Here is a 24,496-nt window from a genome sequence, read left to right as displayed (position 1 = left end):
TGAACATGTTCTATTTGCATCATGTTCTATTTGTATTTTTAATATTAATGTCAATATCAGAGGTTATTCTCTACTTTTACAAGATCTTTGATCAGATATTATAGTTATCATCACAGTGGATATAAGGTTTAGACTGCAGAGGTTTGGGTTTTACACCTTAATTTGCAAGTAGCTGTATGTTTACTGTTGTATGAAGATAGTGACCAACAGCAAGCTGAAAGATTTAAACATTTCCACCCATATTTCAAACTTTTAATCTGATTGAAGCACATCCACATTGTATTTGGGAAGAGTAAATCTTAGGATATCTGCTAGTGGATCAGCAGTAGTGTGCTTGTCCTTACAGCCAAATGCCTGAATTATCCAGAGGAGGGAATCTACATTGTGGACTGCATGAACCTTCATTATTCCCAATGCAGGGGAAGGAAAGAATTGTTTATTCCTGATTATTGTACCAGGACAGCTATTTCTAGATGGTAGAATTCTTGCAGAGATATTTTTTCTTCATCATTGTATTATATTAAATCATGACATGTATGTAGAAAAACAAACTGTGATTATTTTGAGTATGACTAGTCAGAAATTTGCTAGAATACCACTGAATCAGACCATGTTTAAAAACTACAAGCAACTTAACTGTTATCCCATTAATTCTTCTGGTCTTTAACTCAGACTAAATTTATAATTTATAAATTGTAATTTAGCTGTTCAAAGTGATAAGTGAATAATGCTTTCTTAAAAAAACTTTTCTGCTAATTAGTACAGTTGTGACTGCTGTACAGTAATGCATTTATTAGGTATCGTTTTTTTTTTTTTTGGTTCAGTTTAAAAATTGGATAAATTAAAATGGGGGAAGGATGTGAAGGACTGAAGAATGAATTCCTGAGATTTTTTATTTATTTATTTTTTTAAGAGAAAACATCTCAAGTGTAAATTATTCCTAGAATTCATAAATGCTACAGTTATGCATCTCAAGGCATATTGCTCAAAGATAACTTCCTCTGGTCTAATCTGTCTTCATCCCTCTCACTCAGCTTTGGTTCTTAATCCAAATGCTCAAAATCTGTTTTAAATTCAAATGTTATATCTAAATCACTTCTATGCAAATGTTTGCCCTGTATTTGTGTCTCCATGTGCTTATCATTCAAATGTCTGAAGCTCAGTAAGGTGCTTATGCACAATGATGTCTATGTCATCAGGTGCTATATGGATTTGGACAGCACACAGTATAGCAAACCTGTTTATGTTCCTAAGCCAGGATGTGATGTTACTTAGAAATTACACTGGCAACTTTTAAATATTAAAATATATGGAAATATAGCATCATCTTTATTCTAGCCTTAAAGCAGACCTGTTCTTCTGCCTTTCAAAGACTCTCTCTTGTACTTTTTTTTTTTTTTACCACCGATATAGTGTTATTTAATCCTATGTATAGAATTTTCTGTTCTTTCCCTTCAAATGTATATTGCTACAGTGTAAAATGATTAAGAACACCAGAAATACCCTTTCCATTTAGACCAGTGATCTAAATAGATCCAGAGTCCAATACCTTATCTCTAATAGTAGCAATAGGAGGTACTATTAGGGGAGAATGTGATCCTGGTCACCATCTTTGCTCCATTCCTGCTACATTCTTCTAGCATTCACAATAGTTGTATTAGAGCTATTAGCAGATACATTCCTGCCTGTCCCTTTTGATACGTGTTAATAGACATGTTTAAGGTCATCCAGGAATTTGTTGAATTCCTCTATGAAACTTCTAATACTGTTCACCTTCACAGTCTCCTTCGGCAAAAAGTTCCACAAATGAACTTCCTGATCTACTTTCTTTTATCTCTCTGAAATTATCTATTATTAGTACCATCAAAAGCATTCTTGCACAACTTTAATATTGCAGAATTTGGTGAATAATATCTTTGCATTCAGCATATCATCAATCCTTATGCCTCTGCCCTGTCAGTCACTCAGTCACACTTCTATTTTGTCAGCTTAATTCACCTCAATAACATATCTGCTCAATTGCCTCCCTTGCAAATTGTAGAGTGCCAGCTTATTCATCGTCTCTTGATGTGGCAGTTGCTCCATCCTTGTTATCCTTCTATACCTTCCCTACCTTTTTTTTTTTCCTTTGGGAGGGAGGGGGGCGGGGGAGGAAAGGGAGGGAGAGGATGATGAAGGGAGACCAGAACTGCAAGCATGCAAGATGCCAAGGTTCCAAGATTTGATATGGCAAAAAATATCACCTTGGTCACTAGATCCTTTCTAACAATACATGAAATATCATCAGAACTTTGTTGACAGGTCAAATTTTCAAGATTTGTCAAAATTAACTTCAAAATCCTCTCTCTGAATTGTAACTGAGTCCTGAGCATCACATAGTCTTGGTTGAGATTATTTTTCTCTAGCGACAGTACTTTCTTTACCTACATTGAATTGTATCTGCCAGTCATTCAGTCTTGCAAAGTCTTTCTGGAGGGCCTTGCCAATGACGCTGCATTTGAATAGCAGAAAGAGTTTAGTATTATCTACAGAAACGTAAATTAAGTAGCAGCTATGTTTGTTTGTTTGTTTGTTTTCTTTGTTTGTTTTACCCTTAGGAATTGACTGAATGGAAAAAACATAGTGCCATTTTTCTTCAGTAAGGTGATACCTTTAAAATTTTATGCTTTGGTGAAACAATATAATTCTAAAATATGTAAATGTTGAATCCTGTTTAGTTTTACATGCTGGCAGATTTCAGATACATGTTTCTAACTTTGTATCTCATGCATAAGTATGTATGCCCAACAAATTTCATTACAGTTATACGTTTAATTTTGAAAGGACCATATTCTGTAGCAGTTTTCACACTAAAAAAATATTGTAGCTAGAATTCTGATTACATTTTCCTTCAGAAAACCTTTCTAGGAATTTTTTTCCTTAGGCACTTCACACTATGCCTGCTGGGTGCAACGAAGAATAAGACAATGCTGATGTCGTAAATAAATCCTTACAGGGTATACAGTCATCTCAGTTCAGTTTTCATACAGAATAAATAGTAACTGTTTTTTTTCATATGAAACATTCATGATCTATAAAAACAGAGAAATCCGTGGAAATTCTTTTTTATTAAAAAAAACCACATGTACCATTGTATGTGATATATATGCCATTTAAGAGCATGCTGCCTAATGAATACCAAATTCTATTCGTTTCACATGAATGGCCTCTCAGTGATTGATCTTGTACTCAGCTGCGTACTGCACTGTAGTGATCTTTTTGAAGGCTTCCTGGGAGGACTGTCAATCATAACAAATACATGTGTGTAAATGCCATTTGCACAAATGTATGTTTTACGCATGTAAAGAACAGTCTTTCTCCAATTCATAGTCCAAGATTACTACACTCTAGAGAGTGCTTTTTTTAGGCTGTACTGCTACTCATGTAAGTCTGGCTCCTTGCACCTCTGCAGACCTTCAGCAGTGCCTCAGCAGGCTTTAGAGCATCAGGCACCACCACATACACATACTGCAACTGAGAAATTGCCACAAATATTCGCTCTTTAATATAGAAAAAGCACAGATGATGGGCTGGCACAGCTCCCTCATATTATTCTAAACACTGAAGTAAAAAGAAGTCCCATAAAAGAACCATTGCATCTTGGGGTCAGAGCTTGCTTAAAGCAATATAAAGCTCAGAGGAGGGATTGGTTCTCGGTCCTCATCTCCTTAGCAGTAACAAGGTCACAGACAAATATTTTTTAGATTATTTTTCAGTCAGTTCTCTTTCCATAGGAGATTCTTTCTCTGTTTGCCTTTTCATGTTTTCTGTGGAGAGACATGCCTCAATGCAATCTCAATGAAGAAGTGCTTTCAGTTTTGTTAGTTACAGTAAAGAAGGATAGGAAGGGTGGGAGTTGCAGCTGAGATGCTGACAAGACAATTTCTCTCATGAGAGTTGCCCACATTGCGCTGTGTTGCCTCTGTATGCGGTCCCCAGACACAAGTCAGTCCCAAATGGAGAAGCCTAACGGCCTTCTGCAACCATGTTAACTTGGGATTCCTAATGTGTGGATAAACCAGGAAATAGTAAAAGTGGCAGTGACAGAGGTTAAGTTAAAAGTCTGTATCCATGTTAAACCATAATGTTAATTGTCAGGTAAGCTTGCCAGTGTTTTTATTCTGAATGTGTCTGAGTGAGCCAAATTAGGTTGCTGTTCCAGTCATCAACATGTGAGCACGTGTGCTTCTTTTGAAATGTGCATGCATCTACATTATGAGAGTTTTTGGCTGCTTGCAATGTTGTTTTTTTTCTGTTCCCTTACCCCCTTGAGCATTACCAGACATGTAGAAAAAAAAAAAAAAAAAAAAAGGAAGGCAATTCAGGATATTCATAACTCTGGAACAGTAACCACAGAGCCTGTTTTTGTATTTTAAGTGTTTACCTCTTTTCCTCTGCACTCAGGAGTCAAATGCCATCAGAACATATGTTTCTCCTCTAAATGTTTTTTTCAGTAGTAACATCACCAGTGGTCCATACTTTTATCTTAACTGAAGCAGATGGTTTAAAGGTCCTGGCATTAGCTACATTGATTAAAATTAATAAATAAATACATTTTACTCTGCTGATTTCTTTGGCTTCATGCCTGTAGGCAATAATGGATGATTAGGAAGTATTGTGCTGAGAATAATATGAACCGTGAATTCCAGACTGAGTTGGTGTTGTAGCTTACTTAGAACTCGATGAATTTGAAACTGAAAAAGTTTATTTGAAAGTGAAAAAGCAAATACCAGCTTTCACTAGTATTTCTTCATATTTTGTACAAACAAACTGAATAAAATTCAGTTCTCAACTCTTATCCCAGCAGTCAGTTGCACATTTTAATATAATGTATGTCATGCTGAAATTTTGCAATTCTTCTCCAATCTATCAATTTTTACTTCTGACAATTATTTCTAGTCTGAGTCCCACATATTAAATCATTAATTTGCTTTTACAGAGGTTGCATTTAAAACAATTATGCCCTTCAGTTTACATATTTTTTTTTTCACTGTTTCACACTATAACTATTCCACACATTTGCAGTCTGATTCACCAGCCTCTGTAATCAGACAAAGTTGCTTAATTGATTTCACCAACCTTTATATCAAGCATTTTGCTTTTAATGTTTTAGGAATAGAGTCTCAATGAGACTAAGTATTGCAATGAAGACCAAATTCTCTTTTGTATGAATTTGAGCTTAGAAACTTAATTACTGACTCAGTCTTCTGTTTGTCAATGTCCTTTTTATTATATGACAATTCACATGGACACACTAAATGTCACCCTGGTAGACTGGATGGATGGCTGTATCCACACTGGGAAAAGGCACAGGGCCAGCCTAGGCACTAACATAAGGTTGACCATAATGTTTAAATGTTAACATACTCTTTGGAACTTAAGGCTCTTGCCGACTGATACAGTCTAGAGGATAGTGAAGATGAAGGACTGTCTGAGAAAGCAGCTTTCTGGGGGAAGAGGGGAAGATTAGGGCTGACAACTGAGCAACAGCTATGGCCCAGTTAAGCAACTGGTACAGATATCCTTGGGTGAATTCTACAGAATACAAGTAAATTATGCACACAAAAATCTTTAAAAGACACTGACTAAGGAGTAAATTCCTAAACTCAAAAATGAAAGATATATCAAGACAACACCTATCTACCAGTCTTTCAAATATTTTTTTTGTTAAATTATAGAAGTTTTTCACATTTTATTTATTTCAGTAAAATCTGTTTCACAAATTCCATGGCAGTCTTTGAAATTGTTCAGCTTATTTTCTGTGCCAGCTTTAAAAAGGATCCTCAGTGTGTAGATTATTAATGTACAATTGATACAGCTAAAATTCAGCTTAGTCACCAGTATATGGTGAGTTTTGTTTTATATTTAGAATAACAGATAGTGTGATTGCTTAGTATCAGTGGTCAAATACTAACTTTTCACAGCATTCTATACATGCTGTCATTCCCTATATTTCTTACTTTTTTTGTCTCTGTGATGATTCACTTTCATGCTCTGCATTCAAAGCAGAGAAAATAAAGTTGTTCTAAATTTAACTGCAATCTGTAATGGTTTCCCATGATTTCTTCTGATAATGAAAAGGTAAAATTAGTCTTGTACTTACTGTTTCTGTTGAACCTCTTGGCATGCTAATTGTTTTGCAGAAAGACTTTGAAGTAAGCATGGGTCAATTTCAGGAAAATCACAGAATCACAGAATCACCTAGGTTGGAAGAGACCTCCAAGATCACCGAGTCCAACCTCTGACCTAACACTAACAAGTCTTCCACTAAACCATATCACTAAGGGCTACATCTAAATGTCTTTTAAAGACACCCAGGGATGGTGACCCAACCACTTCCCTGGGCAGCATATTCCAACGCCTAGCAACCCTTTCAGTAAATAAGTTCTTCCTAATATCCAACCTAAACCTCCCTGGCACAACTTTAGCCCATTCCCCCTCATCTGTGGGAGAATAGACCAACCCCCACCTCTCTACAGCCTCCTTTAAGGTACCTGTAGAGAGCGATAAGGTCCCCCCTGAGACTCCTCCAGGCTGAACAGTCCCAGCTCCCTCAGCCGCTCCTCGTAAGACTTGTTCTCCAGACCCCTCACCAGCTTCGTTGCCCTTCTCTGGACAAAAGTGAGGTTACACTATAGTGTTTAGATGTGAAGGTAAAGATTTTTGGTAAAAATCTAAGAATTATTTTCTGTTCATATTTTATGCATGTGTGCGCATTTGCATTATGAACTATGAAACTGCCTGGAAAGAATGAATCCAGCTGTTTTGTCTTCTGTTTGATTTGCCAAAATTTTACTCCATTATTGAATTGGGACTTCTGGAATAAACACAACATACTAAAGAAGTATTTGCAAGGGTTAAGCCAAGGTTCTTTGTATGTTTTGTTCTAATAGCATGTCACATTGGTATGTTTAGCATTTTTTTTTTTATAATGCTCCTGTTGCAGGAGGAAAATTCTCAGCAACATAATAACAGTTTGTCACAGAGATATTGCCAAAGTAAATTGATGGCATTTTAAAACTACATAATTACCTAAAAATAACTGAAGGTAATATATATTTGTTCATGTTTTGGGCTGCATTTGTCCTTTAAGAAGTCCTATCACTACTGAGAGAATTATTCCACTGATGTAATTGAATGCCATTTCAATTTTTATTTTTTTTTATTTTTATTTTTTTTCTGTTTGCTCAAGGCTCTCTTCTGTTTTGTTTTGAATTATGAGGATTTACAATTCAGAGTTAATGTGGTAGACACATTTCTGTTTTTATCCATTCATGTCCAAGAACATTTTGTTGTCCTTACTGATGAGAGGTGGCCCTGAAATCACTCTGCAACCTTGGGGATATAAGTAATGGCCCTTTCTGTATCTATTGCACTTGAAGGTATATGTATATAATTTCTGTCTTTCCTTCAGCTGTCCACATCTACTGTGGACTCTGAAGGCATTAGTGTGCATTTATTACTGCTTCTAAAGCACTCACTAGCAATCATTTAATGAAGCAGCCAAACTGCTGTGTAATCTGTTAATATTGGCATTTGCAATGTAATTAAGATAAAGTGTTTGAAAATGAGTGTCTTATAGTTTTATGTCTAATTAGTTTCTGCTGATTACTGCAAAACACTTAAAACTGCAATGGCTAAACAAAATAATTAAAATCATAAAATGAGGCCCTAGTGTCTAAACTACATAGGTGAAATTACGTTCTCCTAGATCATCTATTGCTTTGAGGTTTCCTGATAGAAAATATGTCTGCTTTAATATCCGGCTTTCATATTGGTATTCCTGACTTGTGTTACTTGGAAGTTTTGAATCAGGGAAAAATGATCTGCTGAAAGAAAATAAGACAGTGACTCAATTAAATAATAGAAGTAGTAATGTTGTGAAAGCAGAGGTTTTTTATTATGCCAGAATAAATTCTATCTCAGAATCTGGTGGGCTACTGCAAGCTGCATTCTTTGCCACATTTCTGATGATTATTTGAAATGTCCCAAATGAACAATTTGTCTGTATATTTTACCGTGTATCTTCATTATCTTCTGTGACAACAAATTGGAGCTTTTTGTTTAAACACAATAAAAGAAAGCGAAACAAAATTACTTTACTTCCAAATGGTACCTCTCTTGTTAGAGGACAGGAAAGATTTGGATAAATGAAAAATCATATCATTCTCTTTTTCTTGCTTTAATTCTCATCCACTCAGTACTATAATAACACCCATGACCAACATGGATAGGCTTTTGTAAAAATCCACAGATACCTATTTGATGGCTCTTAGTGTTATTGTTGCAAATACATGCACACTTGGTGTTATTCCAAGTCTATTAAAGTGCATCTGGAACAGTGTTTAAATGTATATCAGGAGCCCACTTGATTGTTTTCACTTACCCTCCAGAGAATTCCTTTTACTTTTTAACTGGATAAATTTTAACTGGAAAATTCACTCCTCTTACAAATCTAATACAATGCAGTCACAAAGGAGAATCCAGTCCAAGGGACTAAACTGGAGTTTCTCAAAAGTAGAAAATGAAATGTATAAAGAGTGAGGAGCAGGTTGTCAGCACCAACTATTATCCATAGGTTTATGCCCAGTGTGCCTCGCCAATAAACACACAGACAGAATCCACACTAATCATAAAATCATTCAGGTTGGAAAAGACCTCCAAGGTCATCTGGTCCAACCATCATCCTACCACCAATATCGCCCACTAAACCATGTCCCTAAGCACCACATCCAACCTTTCCTTAAATAACCCTAGGGACAGTGACTCCACCACCTCCCTGGGCAGCCTGCTCCAATGCCTAACCACTCTTTCTGAGAAGAAATGTCTTCTCATTTCCAACCTGAACCTGCCCTGGTGCAACTTGAGGCCATTCCCTCTTGTCCTACCACTAGTTACCTGTGAGAAGAGCCCAACCTCCAGCTCCCAACGACTTCCTTTCAGGTAGCTGGAGAGAGCAATGAGGTCTCCCCTGAGCCTCCTCTTCTCCAGACTCAACAACCCCAGTTCCCTCAGCCACTCCTCACAGGACTTGTGTTCCAGGCCCTTCACCAGCTTCATAGCCCTTCTCTGGACACGCTCCAGGGCCTCAATGTCCTTCTGGTAGTGAGGGGCCCGAAACTGAACACGGTACTCGAGGTGCGGCCTCACCAGAGCAGAATACAGGTGAACTATCACCTCCCTGGTCCTGCTGGCTACACTATTCCTGATACAAGCCAGAATGCTGTTGGCCTTCTTGGCCACCTGAGCACACTGCTGTCTCATGTTCAGGCGAGCATCAACCAACACTCCCAGATGCCTTTCTCCTGCACAGTTTTCCAGCCACTCTGTCCCAAGCCTGAAAAACTGCGTGGGGTTGTGACCAAAGTGCAGGACCCAGCACTTAGCCATGTTGAACCTCACCCCACTGGCCTCTGCCCAGCGACCCATCCTCTCCAGGTCCCTCTGCAGGGCCTTCCTACCCTCCAGCAGATCGACACTTCCCCCCAGCTTAGTGTCTTCTGCAAACTTACTGAGGGTACACTCAATTCCCTCATCCAAATCATCGATAAAGATATTAAAGAGAAGGAAGGTCTTTTAATTAAATAATTAATTATATAATTCTGCAGAATCAGGTGCTTGACAATTTTTCACAAAGCAAGCACACCTCTGACTTGAAGCACCTTCACACAGCTAACTTGTGAAACCTCTCTCTGGCTACTTTTGAATGGTTGTTTTAGCTCACTTATCTCTATTGAGCATGCACATTACAGAGAACCATCAGGGGAGGGGACACACCAAATCCCACATTTCCATACATTTGCATTTTGAAGGGTGTGTTTTTTAATATGTTAATGACCCTTAATGAGCAAAAGGTAACCATAGGTCAGTCTGTAATCCAGCTTCAGCTGTTTTCCTCCTTCCTGTTTTCTAGTTTTCATCCCTTATCTCCCTTGCTTTTACTAGCTCAAGGCTACCAGTCTCCCTGTTTTCTTCAAGGTTTCCTTTTTTCCTTTAGCTTAAGACTACAATACTGCCTTGCTTTTTAGGTCTGTTTCTGTTGATCCACAGAATTTGCTAATGCAAATATAGCCTTACAGCACCATCCATAATTGAAGTTGCAAACCTATGGCTCAAACACAGAAATAAACTGCTATATGCTAACTGTTGAACCAGTTACTGTATGCAGAAATTATGAGCATACACATTCATAAACCAGGACAAGATTGAGTTTGTATAGCTTTTACTGATAGAAAGCTAACAATTCAAGCAATAGTGCATTAGCTAAAATCATTCACATAGACACCATGGATTTGCTTATACTTAGGGTGGGATTCATCTCAATTCAGCATATTGCAATTATTATGAGATGGAGGCTTTGATTACAGCAGCAGTTACCATTTGAGAAGAAAATTCAATCTCTTCATTTGCTGCAGTTCATGGTCTTGCTACAGCTATAATGTTTGTAATGGGGATACAAGTCTGCAACATTCAGGTATTATCACTTCACTGATATGAATATGATTATTGCTGTTTTTTTCCCCTCTATTATTTTGTCTGTGATGATAAAGATAATTTTTAAGAAGCTGATTTTTATTTATGTTCTGATCAGGAAATGAGCTGACACTAAATCTACATAAGGAAAAGGGGATTCAACATTGTTTATTCTTATTATATCGATACGCTTGATATGAAAGAAGCTCAGGTTTGTTCCAGATTTTCATGCAACAAACAATATTTGACTGAATATAATCAATATCTCACAGCTGGACAATTTGTCCAGAAGGGTGCTGTGAAGGACAGCATCAAAGGCCTTACTGAAATTCAGAAAGATTACGTCCACTGCCTTCCCTTCATTCAACAAGCAGATGACCTTATCATAGAAGGAGATCAAATTACTAAGACAGGAGGCATTGCTGAAGCCTTGATAGACATGCACAACGGAATCTTGACATAACTAGTGGCTATCTTACTTTCATAAAAAGAGACTTCGATGTAAAATTTCAATATTGTTCAACCAGTGAAGATGCTTGTCAGTTATGATGTTCAGATCAATTTTCTTGGAATCCAGAGAAATAGAAGCTTTTCTCTAGAGCATTAAGTGCATGACCCCTCACTGTATTTTGCGTGTTTCTCTAGTCTTGGAGTGCTTTTTGGTTGTTTCTTTTACCTCTGGTCCTGATGCAAACACAGAACCATCGGAATTCCTTCCTGACAGGCTTGAAGCATTCTGCTGACTAGTGTAGTGGACCCTTTGACACGTTACAGAAAACTTTGGGTAAAGGACTGAATTCGATTTTGATAAAGAACGTTTGCTGGATAAATTGTTGTTATTTTTATTGAAATGTTATTAAGGTATTCACATTATGGGTTTTTGAAACACTGATTTATATTTTCAGTTCATGATTGGTATTTGTAAGGTGCTTCTAAATTTCAGATCTAGAGAGCATTTTCTCAATTTATACGTTGCATTCACATTCTTGCTATCTGTAGACTACACTTCAGGAGAAAACTTGGGTGTTCAGCCTCTTCATTTATACATTCACTTGTGATTTAACCTGGCAGACAGCAGGCCATCGGGTATGGGAGCATCTATGTGGTGTACTTTTGCAACTAGGCTCTCTACCCAGGCAGCAATATCTTGCCACTCTGCATCAGCCCAGATGGCTTTGCCTGATTTTTTGGATGTGACAGTCATGATATACCTGCCCATATCCTCCCACGCACTTCACTATGAAGGAAATTAACTCTACCCCAGCTGAAACCATGACATACCTGCATTCTGTTTTCAGCTGAAAAAACTTTGACATATAGGCATACACAAGATCATGGTACACTCTATTGTCTGCATGACCTGGACAATCAGGGCACAAGGATTCTGGGATGCACTGTTTGAGTCCTGGCTTACATAGCAAATTTTACAAAAAACAAACAAACAACAATAACAACAAAACCCAATACCAAACTGATTAATTTAGTTGTGCAGTATTATAGATCAGTGCCTAAACTGGACTGTGAACAATGACAAAACTACAGGAGTAGAAAGGTTGTGCTGAACAACACTACTTCACATCTCAATATATTCTTTTACAATTAACTAGACAGCAAACACAAACAAAAAGCCTCTGGAGCCCTTGGTAATTATTTTGTTCTTCATTATCTTGAATTAGAAATTGAATATGTATTTCAGTCATGGGTAGTGAAGTGAATCTATAGACTTGACTATGTGATCTCTAAATCTTTAATTTTCATCCAGTGAGGACTTTCTTTGATCACACCAGTAACTATTTAATGACTTTTTTATTGTACATAAGTCATTGCATATGAAAGGACATACTACTTAACATATTGTTAACAGCATTTTTATTTTTCTCCGTTATTAACTTATAATTTAAGCATATGAAAAATATTTAGAGCTACTACTTACAGGTAATTGATAGTCAAAGCTTTTAGGAACCGCTGCAAGCACACCAGAAATTTAGGAAAGATTTACCTTAAGCTACATCTGTTAAATACCCATGTAGGAGGATGGGGGTAGAATCTGTGGTAGATGGTAAGAACCCTACTGTGAAGCAAATTGTCCAATTTGTAGACAGAAGAATTAAAGTAGAGTCGCTGTGCACAGAAGTAAAATGTGGAGTAGACTTTCCAGTAAACATCTTCAAAATGATCTTAATGCATTTTGGAGCTTAAGGAAATTGCTTGGATTGTTTGCAAATCACGTAGCTAAACCTGTGATTGTATCCTCTCACATGTTTTCCTGAGACCAGTGTAATAGACTTGGGAAGACTGCATTCCTAAAGCAGCAAAGCGTTAGTGGTCTGCCCTGAAAACAAGGGATTAAATCTGCTTCTTCCAAATCCTGATGTGGCTGGAATCATGAAGCTCCTACCAGGAAGGTAGGAGATCCATTATAAAAGTCAGAAAGGGCAAAAAATTAGCCTTTTGGAAGCAAGTAAAACCTGAGATCTTTAGCTTTTCTCCCAAAGGTGTGCTCATTCTGTATGAACACTGTCTGTATTTCCCCAAGGAAGAGGAAGATATATATTAAACAGTGTTGCCTTGTCTCCTTCATTTGAACCCTATGTCGAATTGCAATAATGAGAGCTCAGTTTTATTAACGGGGGCAGAGGAGGGAAAATTAATAATAAAATTCTACTCCACAAAGGAGAGTATTTCTTCTTCCCTTTTATACCAACTGCAAACAGTTGGCTCTCTGATGAAGTCATACCTTCACTGAAAATTTGTACAAAGCTAAGTTTAGAGAGCAGATTGTTCTTAGTAAGGAAGAAATTTGCTGGGCTACACATGCCAAGAATATTTTGCAAACAGCAAGAGAAATGAAGGTTGAAACAACTAACCCATTAAATGCCTAATACTATAACTTGGCCTACAAACCCAGAAGCACAGTTATGATATTATTTCAAAATTAAGCTAGTTTCTCTCTTTCTGTAAATAATAGGAAAGCAAATACTTCAAGAAGTTTCATGAGTCTTTGAAATGTTTGAAAGAATTTGTGCTGAATATGTATAGGTATGTCTTTCTTGTATTTGGGTAAAACTCTATACGGCAAACTTAGTGGAAACAATATTAGGAACAAAAAAAAATGAGCTTCTGCATACCACATCTTCTTTTCTTTTCCAATTTACTTCATTGAGTCTGTCCATGCATAAGGAGAGGGTCTCAAACTAGCCTATTAAGTAAAACTAGCTTGGAGGTTCTTCTTAATAGTTTTACAGCCCTGAATCATTAGCAATTCTGTAAACATACTTAACATTAAGCTAAAATTCTTCTGAATTGAATATTGTTACACATATGCTAACTCTGATCTCATGATCTCATGATTAGCTGAGTTATATGCAAACATTTTACTGTAAAGCTTATGGTGAAATGACTTGTGAAATTGGTCCAAATCTATGCATAAATAAAAACTGACAACAATATTATGTGTTTGGGCAAGAATAAAATATCTTCAATAGAAGTGAAGATAGAAGTACTAGAATTCTAATAGGGAACAGTCCTGTTGAAAAGTCATTGATCAAGGTTTGATTTCAATTTGTTGGTACAGAGTTTATTAATTTCCAATCCTGAAAAACTCATTTTAAGTGAAGAATAGATTATCTGGATGTTATATATGACAGCATATAAACAAAAGTTACAAAATTCTCATTAATAGACTAAGAAAGATATGATCATTTCAGATTTAAAAGACCTATGAGAAGTTTAATTCCGTGTGAGTAAGGCTGAAATGTAGGCTGAAATATAAATATGTCCTTGGGATCTGTGTAGTAAATACAATAAAACCTGGCAATGTTTACATTTTAATTACTATGGTAATGGGTATTTTCAAAATGATATACCTAATTCTGTATCTAATTCTAAGTCTTAATGGGCTACATAGTAAGCCTAACTTATGTTGTCTTAGTGATCTGGACCAAATAGTCTGTAGTCAAGATTTTGCATGGAACTGTGAGGAAAACGGTGAGAGTATTGTTCTGGCTAGAGGAGAAGAGAAACTTTTAGAATTCTAGCATTACTTTATACCACACATTTCACTGTTCTTTATACAAAGAATGGTAATGATTCCTCACATACTATCTGATAATATAACAAGTGTGTTCATTTATGTCAAAACTGCTTTAAAACAACAGATCTATATTGAAGCATATGGGGGGCCAGCCGACATACGGCCATTGACATATGACAGACTTGCCAACAGTTTGTATGAACTCTTTAGAAATACAGATTTGTATATGTATTTCATCTTGCAGTTAAGGACTCAACCCCCCCCCCCCCCCCCTTTTTGTTTTTTTGGTGCATAATAGTTAGGAAAAAAGGGAAAAATTAATTGTGAATCTGAACCTTGACATCAAGTCTGAAAAGTAATTGCTCTGTGAAATCAAGCTTAAAAAAAACACGTTAGAGCTCAAGGCAGAGGGAAGTTTATGTGCCTTTTAAAGAATGGCCATGTTTCTGATGTTGACTATGTACTGTTTGCTTGTATTTGTTGATGTACGCAAGACTCTAACAGAATCACAGAAGTTGCACAACCTACCAACCAGAAAAGTGTATCTGCTGTGACTGTGGCCTCTCTTCAGGGTTCTGTTCATCCTCTGTAGGAAATAGACACCACCCCCTGCACCCCATACCACAAAAATGAAAAAAAAAAAAGAAAAAGGAAAAACCCAAACCAGTGCCTCCTCTCAATGGTACCAGAGACACACAGATCCGTGTGACTGATGGTCTACAAGACAGTGGATAGCACTCAGACCCTCATACACATAGACACACAAACACAGAATAGAATCCCTCATTCTAAATAACAGTTAGAGATTACGTTTAATGAGAAGACAGGGCAGATCTGTAACTATAATATGCAGGGCATGGCCAGATGTGTACTGACAAGCCCCTTTTTACAAATGACTATCTCTTTTCATTTCTTTAACCATCTATTTATTATCTATTATTTATTCCCCCTATTCTCTATTCTTTATCCCTTTATTCTAATATATCTCATGGATGTATTACTATTAGTCCAAACCTATGGAGTAACCACCTTAGTCTCTGAGGTGATCTGTAGAAATTGTGTCCCAGTGGGTGTGGTGGGTGTTCTCCCAGCATATGGGACTGAGGATCTTCTGGGAAGGGCTGTGGTTGGGTTATTGAGGTTCCCCTCCAGTCATTTTGTCAATATGTTCCTTTGTACTAGTGAAGATTATCATTTAATCACATTATCTAAATAGTGAAGTGTTCTAACATCTGAGGGAAGAAGTTGCTGCTTTTTCTCTTCTTTCCCCTCAAATAACAATTTAATGATTAAAGTACTAGATTGAAAAGTAAGAGATCCTAGTTCAGCTTCCTCCGTTGGGAGAGCCTCTATGTCAAAGTTGTAGGATCTTTGAGAAGGAAGAACTTTGTTTATCCTTCTGTAAGTATAACATTCAGATGACCATTGTGACCTTAACTATAAGGCTACAAATCTACGCGTTCTTTTCAGAACTTTGGGCCTAGAAAATATTAGTAATTTATTCTTCAATGTTGCATTTTCATAAGAATAGCTTGAGAACACATCTTCCTTTATCTTAATAAAACTAGAATACAGCATGAGATTTAGACAATAGGAGAAAATGTGGGTATGAATCACTGGGGACAGTGGAAGTGCTTCAATCTGAATCTCCCATTTTCTGCATAAAAACCGTAATACTGAAGCTATTTTATGAAAGGTAATGAGTAATATCTGTTCTTCTGTTGGCTGAAACTTAAGAAACAGTGAAACATGTAGATTTTTAATTCTGTATCTGCTTCCATAATGCTGTGCCTATATGAATTATCTTTGCGTTTGGGGGACATTATGAGGGTTATTTTTCTACCAAGCTGTTAATCTACTGGTAGTGCTTAGTACTGCAGTACACTCTACCAGCTCCCATTAAAACTACTTTGTTTTCTTTGTAATTTATAGAGTAGTATAGCCCAGTTCTGGATGTAAAAGAACACTACAATAAAACTACAAAAGAAAGAAGATAGCATTTTGCTATATGTGATAGATAGATGATCTTTTAGTGACTTTTAGTTTATAAATGCAACTGTATTATACTAACATGTTCATGTATTCAAGTTGTCTATTATTGAAATGATTGTGTGCAACACTCCTGATTCAAACGCCTTTTCAGCTTACAATTTATTAAACATTTGATATTTTAAAGATATAAAGAGAAATGGGAACACTGAACCCTAGAAACTAAGCCCCAGACTTTTTATACGTTATGATTTATATTGTATCAAAGGTGTTCTGTATTTCTCTGCATTAATACTTGATCTTGTGATGATTCTTATTTCTACATAAATTTACACTACAGAACCATGCAGAAATGAATGCATTGCAATAATGAAATACTTGTCAGGTTAAGTGCTATAAAGAAATTCTACTAGCATTTGAAACAAAATCCAAACTCCATTTGTCATGTATTATCTCTGGAGCAGCAAGGATATGCACATATGTAATTGGATTATAATAAATTTAAAACACCGAAAGTGTCTTAGAAAAAGTCTTAAGATATTCTTCTAGGCTTTAACAATATTTTCTTAATTTTGTAGTGAGGCCTTTAATGCTATTTGTACTCCCAACAAAAAGAAAAAAGAATACATAGCTGCATTGAATAGGTGTTTCTAGTATTCTTCCGATTAGATGTTCTATGTGGGAGGAAAAAAAATACAATAAGAATAGCTCATCTTAAAGGAATTCAGAATTTTTTGTTTCATAAAAGCTGTAGAATGCTGACTCACCTATTTCTGATGTTTAGTTGTTGGCATGCTTTGTGTGAAGTATTTTGCATATAAGAAAAAACATTCAAAGCTTACTGTTGCTGTGCTAAAGCAATGCATAAAACTTACCATATTATATATATATTAATTGCAAGCCAAATGAATAAAATACATTCTTTTATAATTTGCTCTCAGATAGAACTTTTAAAACATTTTTTTCTCTGTCTTTGAGACAGTAGGAAGTCTGACATCAAAAGGTTGACATTTACTTTCTTTCCTTCCTTTCTTATTGATCTCTTCATGAGACTTTGAAGGAAGAAATTATAACCCCCCCTTGGCAGGAATTAGTATTAGAGTTTTCCTAGTTACATAGTAAAGTTTCTTATTTTCACTTTGTTCTTTTAAATGGTCACTTTCCCCTCCCCCATCCTACATTTTCTGACAGAGTCAGTTTTGCTAGAATGAGTTTTTAGTGCAAGAATTCAATGAAATAATCAGCCCTCTTTGGAATATGTAGTGCCAGCTGCTACCCTTCCAAAATCAGTAACGTGTGTGTGTTCTTACATGGCTTATTGTAGGATGAGATCAACCTCCTGAAGACGCCTAGTTCTTTCCATTGACTATGAAAGATCTAGTGACTCTAAAAGGTGTCTAGTACCATTTAGCTAGCCTGCAGATGTTTAAATTTAGTACACAAATCCTACAGTGAAGAACATTTAAACCTCATTTGTACACAGAAGCTAGTTGTTTTTTTTATCTTTTCTTTTTTTTTTTTTTCCTGTATTCTTAGCTGGAAACTGAGACTAGAGCAGGGGGGAGAGTGTAAAGAGGATGGAGCTGGTCTCTTTTCAGTTTTGCCCAGTGAGAAGACAAGAGGCAATGGACACAAAATGAAGCACAGGAACTTCCGGTTGAATTTGAGAGGGCCTTGTTTTTACTGTGAGGGTGACAGAGCACTGGAACAGGTTGCCCAGAGAGGTGGTGGAGTCTCCTTCCCTGGAGATATTCAAAACCCACCTGGAAGCAATCCTGCGCAATGTGCTCTAGGTGATCCTGCTTGGCAAGGGGGTTGGACTAGATGATCTTCAGAGGTTCCTTCCAACCTCGGCCGTTTTGTGATTCTGTGAATCTGACTTTTGGCTTTGATAAACACCTTTCATTTTACTTTAGACTGAGATGAATGAATCCCTGGATTTACCTGTCTTTCTGCAAAAATAGATGCCTAAGTTTAGATTGCTAAACTTACACTAAGTGACTCCCACCCTAACAGATGAAGGGATACATAAGCAGTTTGTGAGACTGGTGTGAGCCCTTTAGTCTTCACCTTTCATTTTGTTTAAGCCTATCCTAGGATATCTTTGAAAAGCTCAGATACAACTACTCAATCAATATTCTATACATTACTGTTTGTAAATGCTACCTATTTTCTACTTTTTTTGTATTGTTTTTATAATGCACATATAAACAAGTTTCTTATTCTATATGTCATAAAACTAGGATTTGTGCATTCTAAAAAAGAAGAAATAGTGCACTAAATTCACATGTCAATGAACAGTGTTGCTGGACTGATCCTGATTCTGAACTGTTCTTCAAGACTGAAAGATTTCTGTTAATTTCTCCTATGTTGGTAGCAGGAAGAACAGGGTTAATTACAAATAAATGGTGTGATGGAAATATTTAATAACTGAGAGCACATGACCTAACACAATACAATGTACTGCTGAAAAATTCTTCGATTTCCAAAATAATAAAAACTGTCCATAACCTATGCACCACTCATTTCACTCTAGGAGGAAAGTGGTCCCTTTAAAGACTTCAGATAACCTAAACAATAAAATAGTTATGATAATGGAAATCCTAAGCTTGCATGTGCCTGTAGAAAGGATTCTGAAAAGACTAATGTACCTGGAATTTTTGTGTGTGCTAGCTATAGGAATACATGTGACTTTATAAATATTTATGCAGGGTTCAAAGCCATCTGTCAACAATTAAAGTATATGTCACGTTTAATAACATAGTCTGCATAGATTAGGATTACTATAATTAGAGTATCGCGCACATATTACAGCTGCAAAAACGGATGAGCCAGGCTTTCTTAGGAATTTCAAAAAAGACTCTTTCTATGTGATAATATTCTGCATGATATTTGATTGCATCTGAATAAGTAATGTTGCAGACAAATAGCATAGGCAGCTACTTGAACTTGAAGCTAGTTTTTCTGAAAAAAAGTTACAATCTTATCACATGTACAAAGACCCAAGGGGACTTAAAGAATAGTTCTATCAAACCATTCAGAAGGCTCTGATTGCAAATGGTTCACTTCTTTATATACCAAGAAAACTGTTCTCAACTAATATAGTATCCCCTCCTCCACCACTTCCATGCTTCTAGAATACCTTAATTCTCTTGAAGTTTTTGAAAAACAGGCATGATGAATTTTGACAAGACTAGGCAGTAGCAAGGTCTATTTCAAGAATAGTTTGGTGGTAAAGAGGATTTAAAAATATAGCCCTTCATATGTGATGAGTCTCAATTTATGCAAAGCAGCCTTTGCTTAGCCAGAGGAGCATAGCCAGAGGAGCATAGTTATATAGAAGTCACAAAAATAAATGGCAACTCAGGAACAGGAGTAGGGGGTAAATTGTGTGGCAGGAAGGCCTTGTTTGGGAGGAAACTGGAAAACTTTCTCTGTAAGGCTTATGTGGGGCGTAAATGATGTATGAGAGTTTTTACTAGCTTTCTGATTTAAGGATATACACTGCAAATGAAAAGAAGATATATAGGACATTAAGAAAAACCTTGGTAAATAATGTAGAAGGCCTCTTGACGTATGTTTTTGCTATGGTATGTTTTGTGGAAAAGAAATGCAGCAAACTCTTCATAAAAGATTGGTCCAGACACAGTCACTGTTAAGGACTGGTGATATGCTTTTGTAATTGCTACTTGAGTTCACTTACCTAAGGAGATTCTCGATTATTAATAATTTTAAGGTTCTGCTCAGTTTATTTCATAGTAGGGGGGGAAATTACTTTTGCACAGATAATCCCTCCCCACCAAAACTACTCTATAATCAACACACATATAGTTCATTGTGAGATAAATGAACTTTCAAGGTTTTTCTTTCATAGTAATTGAGTTTTTTATTAATTTTTTTAGGTGTGTACTCCCACATCATCTTCTATATCAATTTGGAATGCTCTGATATGAGAAAAAAAAAAGTATATGTGCAGCTGTTGCTGATGCAAATGTATTTTTAATGTTTATATTTTGTTAACTATGAGGGACCATTTTTAACATACGTTATCTATAGAACAATGGTTAATGCAAAAGTAATGGATTCCTTCTACTGCCTTCTTTTATTTAACTTGGTTTCAAATACTTCTGGGAGTCTACCAGTTTTATAAAAATACAGTCTGAATATTTTTTTTGTCTTGCTGAAAAACTTTTACTTTTTTTTTTTTAGTAGCCTATAAAATTCTGACATAATGAGATGTGATGAAGCGTGTCATAGTTTGCTGTTAGTAATTCAGTGATAACTGTACATAAGAGTCTCTCTTTTCTCAGAGTGCATAAATCACTTGTGGTAGCACCTATTGTTTGTGTATGCCTCTGTTCGATTGGAGCTAGTGGAAATCTGCATAAGCCATTATTCTGTAATCATTCTTCCAGATCTAGACTCTATAAGGATCAATGCTTCAGATTTAGAAGAATATTCTGTATTCCCAGGTAAGTACAAACCACAACACTTTTGTGGAGCTAGCCTTCTACAGCAATTATTTGTTGGTAGACTTAAGTGTCTTAGAGGCATACTCTGACATTTATGCAGAGATTTCTGAAATGTTAAGGACTCCTACAAACACAGCTTGTAGCCCTGCTAATTTTTTCCCTGAGCTTCTCACGTCCACTGTGCTGCTGTGGATATCAGTGATGTGTATGAATATAAAGTCTACCTCTTATATGCCAGTAGCCATTGTAATTTACTTCCAGTTTGCGTTACGTAAGAGTCCTACTCTTTAGGACTAAAAGAAAGATGTTTTTATCTCCTTGAGGAATTAAGAGTGTCCTGTGTCCTGTTTGTCAATAATTTGTTGATTAGTCTGCATTATATGCTAGGCAGCAGTGATAATGGTCCCTATCATCTCTCACTGATTGTACTGATAAACTGTGGGTGAATTATTTCATGGTGTCATCATTAGTTGTCAGAGAATAGACTTTATAATCATTCATTAGCTTCGTGGCTTATTCAGGTAACTGAACTGGGGCACTCAGAATCCCTGTCAGAACAATTCAGGTGCAAAGAGCCTGCAAATTGGCGCAATATTAGATTGGCATTATACTTGAACAGAAACAACTTTCTTTGCTGTTTTCTGACTTATTTCCTGCTGTAATATTATTTTCCTGCTTTTCTATTCAGAAACTATTCAATAATCAGAGTGATACAAATTGGGCATGACTGCCCTGTGAGATTCTCCTACATATTTCGGACCGGACTATGGAGTACTTTCCTATAGTGTGTCTTAGGAGGAGCTATCATTCCTCACATCTGCTTCTTTCATACTATGTTTTGTTAATAATCATGGCTCCAGTGGATTAGTCCAAATTCTAACCTCAGAGTAGATGCTTTCAGATGGGTGGTTGAGTGGTCTTTTTTTTTTTTTTTTTTTTTTCTTGGAAGGTCATCTTCCATTTCATGTAAACAAACGTTATTTCCTTTGCTTCTTGATTTCCTTTTTCTTTACAAAGATCTGGATAAGTGCTATCTGAAAATGCCATAGAACTGGAGAAAGAACTTCCACTTTGGGAAGTGGCAAAAATGAGGAATTCACTCTCTAACTGCCTTAACATAGCTATGCTTTCTACCAGGCTATAATCCAAGATAGCTTTACCCACTGCTGTGTATCAAACATGCACAGGCCCTCACCTGAATGTAATGTACTTTTGATCTCTCAATGGAGCTTATTCAAATTGTAAAATAGTGGATGTGAAGTTAAATTATAATGTCAGAATAGGTAGAAATTAATTTATTTCTCAAGAATTAATTTATTTCCCAATAATTAAAAAGGATGTAATTAGTTAGCCAATAAATCAAGATGAACAAAATTCAGTCAGTTCTTTGTCTGGAATAGCTGAATAAGTCTATTGACCTGAATTTATTTGTTCATTTTTATACAACTAAATGGTAAAGATCAAACAGATAATTAAGATGTAGCATGTTTTTGCTGCTGGTGGTGTTTTTTTTTTTTTTTTTTTTTTTTTGCTTTAAGGCAAAGTTCTGTACTGTGTGTTACAATGAGGAAATACTCATTGAAAGCTTAGTCACTTCACAGAGCTTTCATGCACTTTGTCAAGCCAGGAGCAGAAGAACATCTGCTGTTAGCAGCAGTTTTGGATATCTTTGACTTCCCAGGGCAAATGACCATAACTGATTTCCAACCGAATTAGCAATGGCTACCTTTTGGCATAATTTGGAAGGCAAATAAAACTGCATTCCTTATGAGATACCTTAATTGTCCTGCATACCTTCCCAACAGTGTGAAATTTTAGGAATCATATGGTCAAATCTTCAATATCTGAACTTGTCTTTCTTGCCAATAGAGTGAAATAGCTGTGTTCTAGGAATTAGTCTATCCCATTCTAAGATCTCATCTTCTCCTCGCTTGTACCAGAATCCACTCAGATGCGGGTTGAAAATGTTGCGAAGAAGTAATTTTATCATGCTTCTGGTATGTAAGAGAAAACTGTGTGAAGCAGTACTGCTTGCTGTGAACCAGCTCCCCTGATCAGCCACTGAATTACATTCACTGAAATCCGTTGTTTAAATAAATCACCGATTTCCTCACTCACAATAGGGTAGAAATAGGGAATTAGTAGATGTCCTGTCTATTAGTATCCACTCTTACCAAGGGAGAAGTGTGTAAAATTCACACAAGAATAAGATAAAGGTAAAATTATTAGCAAATTATCTGCAAAATATTTGCTCTGTCTAGTGGAGGGGGTTATACCAATAACCTTAAAACAAATACAATGAAACAGGTGAGCAGTAAAGAACAGTGAAATAAAAAATCCAAGCAGATCAATGGCTCTATAGAAGAGATACTAAAAATGCTCATAAAATAACTTTAGAAATTTTTTAAATGAAATTTTGCTGCTGCTGTTTTCTGTTTGTTTGTTTGTTTGTTTTTCCCATTGTTGTTGGCCTGTATTACCTCTTAAATTTATGTTTCTCTTGTTATTTTTCTTATTTATTTCTGTTTGTAGCTATGCTATCTTCATGGATGGGTGAAACGGGCAAAGAACATTAGTCTCTAAACATTAATCATACGTAATGTGACTTTGTTCTGCTATTTCTACTACCTAGACAGAAAGGAGAGTACAAGCTAGGGTTTAATTTTGCTTACATTGGTTATCTTAGAAGTGCCTGACTCATTTACTTAATTTTCTGAGGATGACTTAAATTGCAGTGAGATGTTAGTAAGACACATTTTTTTGTTGTTGTTCATTTGTTTTCTGTTTGTTTGTTTGTTTTTCCCAAAGACCAAAAAATTAAATACTTAGTGAAATAACCAAATTGATAGTGTGCATAGCTGGGCTAGTAGGAAGTGTACCAAGGGACAAGAGCAAAGCTTTTGCCTCTCTTCACTCAAATCCAGTAATAATTGGAAAGAAAATCAGTTGCTCATGACAGAAATCATGTGAGAACCTGAGTTCAGGGGTTTTAGCTGTATAATGTGCTCCCAGATATGAAGAAGGATTTTTAAAATAGAGAAGACTGTGGCATGAGTAGTTTTTTAAAGAGAAATGCTGTCCTTTTAAGTACTCAGGTATATAATACTAAGCAGAGGAATAAACTTTAGCATAATTTATTCTTCTGGTTTGAAAGAGTTCAAAACAGTCATGCTTCTAGAAATAGTTCTTCTAGGTTTGATTTGATTAAGTAAATTTGATTTACTGCTGGTCTCCTTTGGGATTCCCTCCACAGGTGTTTAAGATATGCACATAAATGAAAGAGAAGAAATATTATGACTGAGCTTAGTTCACATTGACTGCAGCAGAACATCATCAAGATGTTTTTATTAAAAAAGAATAAAATTAAATTAATAAAAAACAATGTTTCCCCTGAAGGTGTATGATGTGTAAGATATGGTTTATTAGCGATATGGTTTAGTGGAGTACTTAGTGTTAGGTCGGAGGTTGGACTCGATGATCTTGAGGTCTC

The 24,496-nt window shown here is 36.2% G+C and overlaps 1 protein-coding gene across 28 annotated transcripts in view; it reads left to right on the top strand.

Moving 5' to 3' along the window:
- GPC5 (glypican 5) overlaps positions 1–24,496 on the top strand; it is a 765,123-nt gene that overhangs the window by 396,561 nt on the left and 344,066 nt on the right. For 2 of the 28 annotated variants that reach the window (XR_013945424.1, XR_013945425.1), the window contains exon 7: positions 20,950–21,006. The exons of 25 other annotated variants lie outside the window; for them this stretch is intronic. Coding sequence is in view for 1 of the 3 variants with exons in the window: in XM_080577251.1 (XP_080433377.1) it covers positions 6,183–6,284 (102 nt within the window). In the remaining 2 variants the exon portion in view is untranslated. Of the gene's footprint in view, positions 1–6,182; positions 6,617–20,949; positions 21,007–24,496 lie in introns of those variants that run through there. One more of the 28 variants, XM_080577251.1, reaches the window with a different exon arrangement.

Source organism: Anser brachyrhynchus (genome assembly GCF_964034855.1).
Source record: "Anser brachyrhynchus genome assembly, chromosome: 1".
Lineage (NCBI taxonomy): Eukaryota > Metazoa > Chordata > Aves > Anseriformes > Anatidae > Anser > Anser brachyrhynchus.
Note: the sequence above shows the minus strand (reverse complement) of the source record. Positions and strands in the feature narration are given on the sequence as shown.